This window comes from Triticum dicoccoides, chromosome 3B (assembly GCF_002162155.2).
Source record: "Triticum dicoccoides isolate Atlit2015 ecotype Zavitan chromosome 3B, WEW_v2.0, whole genome shotgun sequence".
Taxonomy (NCBI): Eukaryota; Viridiplantae; Streptophyta; class Magnoliopsida; order Poales; family Poaceae; genus Triticum; species Triticum dicoccoides.
The window spans coordinates 768386167-768396859 of record NC_041385.1 but is presented as its reverse complement, the minus strand read 5'-3'; the positions used below and the strand labels follow the sequence as shown (position 1 = coordinate 768396859).

Genomic DNA, 10693 nt, shown 5'->3' with positions numbered 1-10693 from the left:
AACGAACTTCCGCAGCATCCATCATCCATCCATCTCTTCGCCCCGCACCAAACCAAAACCCTCACCGGCTCGCAGCGACCCACTCGCCGGCGCGGATGGGAGCACCCAGCGTCGGCGCTCTCGCCGCTTATCCCTAAGCAGTCCGCGCGCCACGCATCTGGTAGGTCGTCTTTTCCCTCACTCTCCCCTCACAGCTAGGACGTAGTATAGTTCTAACCTCCGCCCCGATCTGCAGATTAGACGCTCGTTGCGTCCCCAGAGATGGCGACGGGATCCATGGAGGCGGCCCTCACGAGAGATCCGACGATCAAGCTCCCCGACGACCTCCTGGTCGAGATCATCTCGCGCGTGCCCTACAAGTCCACCTGCTGCTGCAAGTGCGTCTCCACGCGCTGGCGGGACCTCATCTCCCACCCCGACCACCGCGAGAAGCTTCCCGGGTCGACCCTCGCCGGTTTCTTCTACAAAACCTGCGGCATAGGCCGCAATCCACGGTTTCCTCATGTTTACCAAAGCGTCTCGGGTAACTGGTGCCCTCTTGACGCCTCACTCTCGTTCCTACCTGAATGCGAGGAGCTCGACATCTTGGATTGCTGTAGCGGCCTCCTCCTCTGCCGACGCCGGACTGCCCCCAAGGCGTGGGATGACCCTGGGACATTGGAGTACGTGGTGTGCAATCCTGCTACTGAGAGATGGGTATCCGTGCCCGCCACCGAGTATTCCTGGTTTTTGAACGATGCTCGCCTGGGATTTGACCCGGCCGTCTCCTCCCACTTCCATGTGTTCGAGTTGGTAACTGCCGTGGCTTTGAATCTGAATAATAAGTATGATTATCGCATCGAAGAGGTGGGGATCTACTCTTCCAAAGCGGGAGGTTGGACACATCAAATTGTTTGGGACAATCCAACTGAGATACTCTGCTTATCAGGTGGCGCATTTTTCGACGGAGTGTTGTATTTACGTTCTGATAGTAACACAGTTGCAGCCATCGACGTGCAGGGTAATTATAGGATCATTCCTGTTCCTACTTCACCTGATGCTCGTGGTGTTCCTAATGTTTATGTATCACGAGGACAATTGTATCTCACAGATCATGGTTCTTCTGAACTGTCAATCTGGGTTCTTGAAGATTCTATTAGTGAAAATTGTTGGACATTGAAGCTCAAAGTCAGTTACTTGCAACTGTTTGGAGTAGAGTATTCAAGCGCCAGGGAACATTACGGTGTTATCTCAGCCCACCCAGAAGACAATGTGATATTCATAATTGTAGAATCTGCATCAGGGATCTTTTGGCAGATGAAATTATTTTCATACGAAATGGATTCTAAAGAGCTGCGTTTTGTATGTGATCTTGGACGGAATTCAAGGTGCCCTTATCTTTCATATGTTCCTTTGTTCTCGGAGTCATTGACGGATGGGCACTGAATATTTGTGTATTGAAGCCTCATAATTGTCCATGTTTCTGATGATGATAGTGGAGAATATGAGCAACAGTAATCTGGGTAAGTTGTAATAAGCTGATGGTGCTTGATTGAAGTCATGTACCTTACTTTATGCTGCTAGCTATTCAGTCAACTTCTCTGTTAATCATGGATACCTGATCGTTATATATAGATACGGCATGTACCTGTCGGTGCTTGAGTGATGTATTATATGACAGTACTCTGCCTGTGTTTGTGTAGTGTTATATATATATTGGAACTATTATGAATATTTTAATATCTGGATTCTGGTCTCTGTTATTTCTCTATATATTCGGTATGCCCACTTTTATTTGCGGCAGTACATGAATGGTTATGTTCTTGTTCTTAATCTGTCCTATAATGTATCTTGTTGTTTGGGTGGACCTTGAATGGCCAGGGCTGGTGTTGCATTTCCAAGGAGATTCAGTTGTCTTTGGTATTTCATGTATGTGCTGTATTTTCATGTCTGCTGAAACGGAGATTCAGTTTTCTGATAGTATATGAAATGTTGTTTCATTGCAAGTGCTTTTTTGCCTTTCTGGTTTCCATTGTGTTCATGTCACCTTCACTGGTCTCAAAGCATGGTTCCTCCAGATGCAAGTTCTAACAGACGAGTTGCCCGCTTCATTTTGTTAAGTCATGGGGACTGGGGCCTCTTGTCGTTGTGAATTCATGATCTACCTGTTGCAGATTTATCAACACAAAAACTTCTTATTGTTTGTTCCATGTTGTACTTTTGATTGTTTGTCAAGTGATATATATCTGGAGAACATTCAGATTGAAGGCAATATGGTCTGGACATTTGAATCATTTCTAGATGAAGAGTGATTTGGCATGCGTTGTGCACCGGGATATGTGGTTGGCATGTGTATTGGATGGCATTTATGTCAATTTGTTCAATTCATGAGCAAAAAATGTCTGACGGTTTCTTGCTGCGATCCAATCTTCAAGGCGTATACCTGAACTTTTTTTAAAAGTTTCATGTAATGAAAAAAAGTGTTTGTTACGTTTTAAAAAGTGTAATTAAGAAATTCTTTTATTAAAAAGTTCATGTGATTTAAGAAATTAGGGTAATATTAGATGAGCATTTTTAAATACTCGTTTCTTGTTGAATTATTGTCTATACTTTATATTTTTATAGAAAAGAAGAAAATAAATTTATGTTTAAAATGTTTTTTAATTACCAAGAAATCTTTATCTTTATCTTTACCTAATAATAAAGAGAATTGGGTTTCTGCCCGTATGCCGTCGCTAACGATTTTGCATAAAAGTCCATCTGTTTGTGAGAATTCGACCTGCGGTCCTATTTTTAAGTGGCTAATCTGAAAAAACGATTCGTTTTTACATAAAGGACCCTGCAGTTTTTATTATTCGACCTGCGACCACAGGACATTCAAAAGGCGGCGCTTGGTTGGTGGTCTGGGCGGCGGGGCGGACGGATCGAGGCCGACGGAGAGGTGGCCGGCGGCCCGAAGGCAGGGCGAGCTCCAAGGCGGCGGATGAATGGGCGCTCCTCTCGGCCCTCCTCCTCCCGACCGTAGGACAGGAAAGAGGCGACTCTTGATTAGTGGTCTGGGCCGATCCAGCGGCGGGGCGGACGGATCAAGGCGGAGGAGCACGAGGCTGACGGAGAGGTGGTGGGCCGGAGGCGAGGCGAGCTCCAGGGCGGCGGGGTTGTTCCATGGCTACTTCCTTCCCCGTAGAAAACAAAGATTAGTGACAAAGAGAAGAAGGAGAAGGAAAAAGCCTAGAGAGAGAAGGACAAAGGGGCGGCGACAGCTGCTGGGATGGCCTGCTCGTGGCATAGCTAGAGCTCCTCTCCAAGCGCGGTCGGAGGCAGGAAGGCCGGGCTGCTGGAGTGGGAAGAAGGGGGGATTTGCGTGGTTTTGCTGTAAAAGTAGGTTTATTATCAGAATAAATAGTATCTCCTCGCTCATTTGTAATCAATAGGATCAATTTATATACACCAGCTGCTTGAGGCATCTACAAGCAGAGGAAGGGAACTGAAGAAACAACTACAAGCACATAATCGGCAGCGGCTGCTTGAGGCATCAACAACTAGAGGAAGAAGGGAACAGAACGAAGAAGCACAATCCAATCAGCAGGAGGACGGACGGCCCCTTGAGAAATAGAAAATGTGTCAATACACAGTATGATTTGGGCTACTAGATTCGCTGATGACAGAACCACAAGATCACTTCCATCCCCGCACGCACAGCGTCTCCAGCCACCAAAACAGCACTCACCGCGTCGCATGAGTAACTCCGTAGAGCCACAACAGGTAGTCAGCTTGGAGCTCCTCAAGTTGTAGCGCCCGGCCCTTGGAGCCAGCTCGTGCGGGCTAGCAGCAACGAGCCCCTGCATTGCAAAAACCCGCAGCTTGCGCGTGTAGGCGAGCACGACAGCGCCTCCTCTGGCAGCATCGAAGCGCGCCCGGACGACGGAAGCTTCTCGCAGCAAGACACCCTGCCGTGCATCGTCTCCAGCGTCTTCCGTCGACACAGTTGCCTGGCGAATGAAGATGAGGAAAGTGAGAGGGAAGGGGAAGAAGAGGAAGAATCGGGGCGAGAGGTCGAGAGGATAAGATTTCAGCGGTGGGGAACGAGGGGGAGGGGGGATAAGGCGTCACGCCGTAGGACACATGACGACAGGAAGAGGCGTTTTAGATCAGTGACTTAGAAAAGGAACACAATATAGTCTTGCAAACAAAAAAAAACCAACATTTCCTAAAAAAAATACTAAACCTGTTTGCTTTTTTTTGCGAAAAATACCTCCGAACTATATTAAAACAAGCCAATGGTACAAAGCACCCCCACAAGAATGAAACTTACAAACAGATCCCTGAGGAGCCGACCGTGCGGGCTGAGGGCGTGCCGCTGCTGCCGTTGCCGCCGCTCCCACACAGAGCCAGCGCGATCTTGAAACCTGCAGACGGACTGAAACACGGACGGGAAGTCACCAGCCTCGGTCGAAAACCAACATGCCAGAAGAAGGTAGAACGGCCATCGCTTGACCATGCCGGCAGAAACATAGTTTAGAGGTCCACGAACAACACCTGAAGATACGACGAAATGCGCCGCCGGCATCCACCGACGCACCGCCACATCACCCCCAACTACCCATGGCAAGGAGAGGAACCACCTTACCACGACGAAGAGAGAAGCAGGGGACCAAATTTCCCACATCCGACCATCACCTCCGCCATGAAAGACCACACCAGGAGAACCAAACCTCACTAGACCGACTGATCGAGGAGGAAACCATGCCGGAAGCTCGCCGACTCCGCCACATAGGACCTCGCCGGGATGGGGATCGAACTCCAACAACCTTATTCCACCACGACACCAGCACAACCACCTCGCTAGCACCGCCGGGGACCGCTACCCTACTATCAACACGCGTCAGGCACAGATCCAAGCCCCCCCCCCCCACACACACACTCTCCAGCCGCAGCTTGAGAGGGAGGCGACCGTCAACTCGGCCGTCAGCGGAGCGAGGAACTTCCTTTTCACGAACCTGTTTGCTTTTGAATATTAACAAACAAATTTTATATAAACAATCCTACTTCAATGCACCACAATTCTTCCGTTCGGTGATGGTACAATGCCGAAGGAGACGCCATCAAAGATATGGATGCGGCTTCATCAATTTTTTGAATTGTGGACACCAACCACGGTGTCGAACATGAAAAGTGTCATTGTGAATGAGTCACTAAAAATATGATGCTTTTTTTTTCAGTGCAATGCACAGCGCATTAAATTGCAGCATACAAAGGCTAAAGGAAATCTTCTTTTGAAAAACACGTACAAACATAGGCACTCACAAACATACATACGCACTCACCCTAGAGAGACTCAGCCGAGTCTTCAGATTGATAAAGTCACCACAAACATCTAGCTATCAATGCAAACTTAGTTCGACCCTCTGTATATCCCACTAAAAACAGATACACCACTCCTCTTCCACCAATGATAATGCTAAGTTGAAGGAGGCGCCAACAAAGAAAATCCTTACGACTTTCTCAACTTGATGCTTCATTGTGCAGATACCATCAATCTTTTTTTTCTTAACCACGGACATTGTGTGTGTGTTTTTTAAGATAAAGAGTGTTTCAGTTTGTTTTCCCTTTCAAAAAATCCACATTTTTTATAATAAATTCACGCTTTTTTAAAAATTCTCAAAATTCCCCCAAAAATGTCCCTTTTCAAAACATTTAAAATTGTTCATAAAAATAAAAAATAATAATTCTTAAAAAATCATGTGTTAAAAATGTTTGTCTTGAAAACATGTTTTAGTTCTAATAAAAAATCATAAATTATAAAATGTTCAAATTTTCAAAAAATAAATTAATATTTGTGTTTTTGGAAAAGTAAAAAATAAAACCGATTGACAGACTATTTCATGCACCCTTACTCTTCCATCAGATTAAAGACATTAAGGTGGTTTTTTCACGTCCATACTTCATGCTTCAAAAAGCGATAATATTGTAATCTTATTACCGATGTTAATCAAAACTACATATATGAAATGTCGTGTAATGGCACACAGAGCAGGTTTTACGATTTTTTCTGCCCGTTGCAACGCACGGGCATTTGTACTAGTAGAAACAAAAAGGGAACCATGAAAATATAAAAATTAAAAAAATGTAAGAACGAAAAACCCTAAGAAAGACCTGCTAAATCATAGAAAACCAGAAAAAAAAAGCTGGATCACAAAAAACTTGACACAAAAAGCAAAGAAAACTGCGTAACTAGCACGCTAACCACCACAGAGTCTTTGGCCAGCCCAGGTAGGCTCGGCTCTAGGCAAGTGTGGGCTATATCTTACAATAAGCGATAGGTGGCGTTTAAGAACGTTGTGGTTTTTTTTAAAAAAAAAAACGTTGTGGTACCCCACATGGCAAATCCAAGAGAATCCTCGCCCTATTCTACACTTTAGTGCCGAGAGGCCGAGAGGGATATGAGAAGAATAGCCCATCCGGGGTGCAACAGGTCTGTGGTCATGTCCTTTTCGAGCCTTGCTTTATTTGTTTATTATATGTCACAATTTTATAAAATTTTAGTTCAGTTTGAAAAACAGAAAAATACACTCACTCTGTAAACTAATATAAGAGTGTTTAGATCACTAAAGTAGTGATCTAAACGCTCTTATATTAGTTTAGGAGGGAGTATTGCACAAATAATAGAATGTTCATGTTCGTCGTATATTCAGAAGATAATCATAACACATTTAAAAAAAATCATTCTATATTAAAACCATGTTCATCGGGTACTTGAAAATGAATGTATATATAATAAAAAGAGAAACTGATTAAATGAACGTAGAAAGGAAAGGAAGGAAGAGAAAACCTACTTTTCACAGATAAAAAAAGAAAAATACCAATAAAAACTTGAAAAAAATAGAAGAAACGGCACATGAGCCGGCCTAGAATGGTGCGTCCTTCCTGGACTAAAGCAGCTTGATTAGCACCGGGGTTCGCATGGATGCAGGAGCAAAGATGGCACACGCCACACGCACGTTAGCCTGATACGTACCCCGGTAGTAGTTAATTAAGCTTTGCTTAGCTAGAGCGTAGCTAATTATTTTTGCCAGCACAACGTAGGCCTCGATCTTCGCCTCATTTTTTTATTCAAGATGGTGAGATGATTGACGTCACTGCGCAATTGAACCCGGTCGACACACACTGCTTCGTCTCTCGACGGTACACAGTGGACTCGTCGGACGGAAGGGTGCAATCATGCACTAAAATTTCCATTTATTTTGCTATATCGACATCTAATTATATATGCAGCTAATATAAGAAAAACATAGCTTTCAGTTCCATTGTTTGGAAGCAAGAAAATATTCATGCACATGTAGCATAGTGTCACCGATTCTTTTCTATTGAGGGAAGGGTCACCACCGGTATATATGATGGAATAAATACAATAAGTTAGAGCATCTCCAGCCGCGCCCCCAACAGGACTTCCAGGCGAATTTTTAGCGCCGGTGGCCGAAAATCGGCCTAGTCGCGCCCCCAGGATCTCGTTTAGCGCCCGTTTGGCCGAAATCCAGAGCCGGCAGTCCTGCCTCAAACCCAAGGGACCGGGTGTTGTCTGGGCGCGCCGGCGGAAACGAAAAGAGGCGTGGGGCCGCTCTGTCGGCGACTGGAAGACTTTTTCCCGCTGTCAAACTCGACTTGCTCCGCGCCAACGCCGCCGCGAAACTCCAAGCTCAAGATGCCAAGAAGAGGAACAACGACCTCGCCTTCTTGATGGGCGGCGCTGACATGCTCCAGAGCGGCAACGAGAATCTCAAGGTGTGGTTCTTGGCCCAGCGCGGTCTCATCCTGAACCAGATACCGGCGACGCCGACGCCGACGCCCAACCAGGCGGCTGCCGATGATGACGACGAGACCAGGGACGATGATGTCTCCGCCTCCGCGACGCCCAGTCCCACCGACGATGCCTCCGCCGCGCCCAGCAGCACAGAAGACGCGCCGAACAGCCCGGAAGCTGCGTCGATTCCTCCAAGCCCGCGTACAACGACGACTACGCCGCCAGAAGTTGAGCTCGACGCTTGATGTACTCCTTCCGCGCCCTTCCTTTTTTGTGCGCCGAACTACTGCATGTTTTTTTATTTTGATCGCTGAACTGTGACACCGACTCGACGAACTATTGCGATGATCGCCGGTTTGATGTTTCTTTGAGCGGGAATAATGTTTTTCGAATATGGAGCACCTTAGGGGGCGGCGCCTGGGCGCGTGACTGGGAAAAAACAAACCCCAGGTCCGATCTAGCGTCGGCTCGCCCCCAGACCGGCCTTTTTCGGCGCCCTGGGAGGCCGAACGGCTGGAGATGCTCTTAGGGCTAGGTCTGAGTCGACTGAGATTTAATCAAGTCTCAATCGAGTGACATAACATGAAAGGGAAAAAAATTCACATACCTGAATATAGGATACCATCGACGGGTCTCAGTGGACTAAGACTTAGCAAAACTGAATAATAATAAGTTAACTATAACGCCTACAGCTAATTAAGGGCTAACCTTGTTAGGTGAGCCATGATATCAAAAACTTATCACTTCGCATCCTGAAATTTTATTTTCAAGCCAACCGGCCATTGACCAAATACTCCAGTGCGATTCCCCTAATCCCCTCCAGTACAAATGCCCCGGTCCGCTCCCGTCTGACTCCACCTGCACAGACCTTCTGTTCCTGCTACAATGGCCCGTCTCGCCACCCTCGCCGTGCTCCTACTATCCCTCCTGGCCGTCGCTAGGTGCCGCGTCCTTGAGACCATCTCCGACGACCAGGGTTCATCCAACTCCGTCCTCCTCACCCAAGATGATCAGGCGGAGGCTGCTGTTGCTGAGGTGACCCTTCCGGCTTTGCCCACCACGGCCGTTGCCGTGGACGAGGGCATGCTCCGGCTCCCCTCCCACCGCCGCCCCTGCCACCTCCACCGTCACCTCTGGTGGACGCGCCACCACGGCCTCTCCCACCACCGGGGCGCGTTCTCCGGCTCGGGCGAGGCTCGTGTCCATCCCGCCGTCGACGTCGTCGTGCCCACCGAGCTTGCCCGCGAGGAACAGCAAGAGCCTAGTGTGCCGGAGCTGGAGGCGGTCGCGGAGCCTGACCCCGACTCACGCCCGGACACCGACGCCGCAGAGAAGCTGTTTCATGGCGACGAGGAAGAGGCAGCGAACGCGTGGAAGGTGGAGATGCTGAGGAGGTTCCGCCACGGCATCCGCTTTCACCCCCGCCACCATCTTCACCACCAACACGAGCAAGACGGGGAGGAGCACGACGACCACGAGCAGGACAAGGATGAAGGCACGAGCATGAACCTGTTCGGGCGCTTCCACCACCGCCACCATCTTCGACACCACCACGAGCAGGACGCGGAGGAGGAGGACGGCCACCAGCAGAACAAGGACGAAGGCCCGAAGATGAAGCTGTTCCGACGTTTCCACCACCACCACGCGCACGACAGCGACAACGAGGTCGACGAGGTGGAAGAACTGGCTAGGAAGCTGAGCGAGGCGATCATGAGAAGGAGCTTCGGCCATGGCGGCCGCCGCCACCACCACCACCACAACGGCGCGGAGGGCGGGGTGAAGAAGTGGTTCAAGGGCCTCATGAACCGATTCTAGACGTACCTACAAGTATCGATCGCCGGCCGGCGGCTGGTTGATTTGGTCGTTTAATTACTTTGGTTAATCTGTTCGTTGCACTGTATGTGTGACGTGGAGTGCTCTGCCATTTGGTACCTTTTTTGCTTCCTATTCCACATTACATTACCACTTCGGTTTATGTACTTTTTTTTGGGGTATATGTACTGCTGTGTTAGTTTACTCGTGAGGGTTGGGAGATTGTACGAGCAGCAATTTTATGTGTTTTTCTGCAGATTAAATAATAAATTTCTCTTGTTATGCATGTATATGTGTAATATTATTGTTATCCCGTGGGTTCGTATTAAAAAAGGGCATGTTCATCGATCTCTGCTTTTCCCTCGCGTTTGCATGTTCCTTCTGTTACCAGTTATCAATTGTAGTGTTTAGAATTGCACATAGCTAAAATTTCAACAAAATTTCGACGAAACTCCTGAGATTTCGGTGAGCGCCGAAATATTTGTAATTAAGTTTGCAATTTAGAGCCAGATTTAAACTAATTTTAGAGCAAATTAAATCAGGTCAATTTTTTTTGAATAATCCGATGAAGTTGATGGATCAAAATCCAGAATTTTTCCCACTGAAATTTGGGTGAGGTCAAAATTGTTATGTTACCGAAATATTAAACCATCGTTGCCGCTTGGGAACTCAAACTGTTGCAACCTTGGTGTTTCTTATATTCCTTTTGCATGGGAGACGATTTGCCCTTTCATTTCAGGGCACATACATTTTCCATATAAAAATTTCCGAACCTCCACTAGTGCAGAACCGGGCAATAGCACCGGTTCGTAAGGCCCTTTAGTGCCGGTTCCATAACCGGCACTAAAGTGTGGGCACTAAAGGCCCCCCTTTTTAGTACCGGTTTAGCACGAACCGATGCTAAAGGAAAATCACGTGGCACGAGCCAGCTCCAGGTGCCTGGAGTCCTTTAGTACCGGTTGGTAAGACCAACCGGTACTATAAGATTTGGGGGGTTTTAGTTTTGCGATTTCTTTTTCATTTAATTTTGTGTTTCCATTTTAATTCTTTTTCGTTTGCTGGTATTTTACGATACTACACATTGTACACGTTATGCATATA

General features: G+C 47.3%; 1 protein-coding gene and 1 long non-coding RNA gene across 2 annotated transcripts; one reads left to right on the top strand and one right to left on the bottom strand.

Annotated features, from left to right (window-relative positions):
- Positions 1 to 276: 276 nt before the first annotated feature.
- On the top strand, positions 277 to 1627 carry LOC119282131. The gene has a single exon (XM_037562455.1). The coding sequence runs from the start codon at positions 277 to 279 to the stop codon at positions 1423 to 1425; it is 1149 nt and encodes a 382-aa protein (XP_037418352.1). The 3' UTR covers positions 1426 to 1627.
- Positions 1628 to 3347: 1720 nt separating this feature from the next.
- Positions 3348 to 4090, bottom strand: LOC119282130. Its single transcript, XR_005138639.1, has 2 exons — positions 3710 to 4090; positions 3348 to 3583 (listed from the first exon to the last, which is right to left on the bottom strand). It is a non-coding gene; the product is annotated as an uncharacterized LOC119282130 (long non-coding RNA).
- Between the last annotated feature and the right edge of the window lie 6603 nt (positions 4091 to 10693).

Coding starts and splice junctions, on each gene's coding strand:
- LOC119282131 (XM_037562455.1), top strand. CDS start 277: ATGGAGGCGGCCCTCACGAGAGATCCGACGATCAAGCTCCCCGACGAC.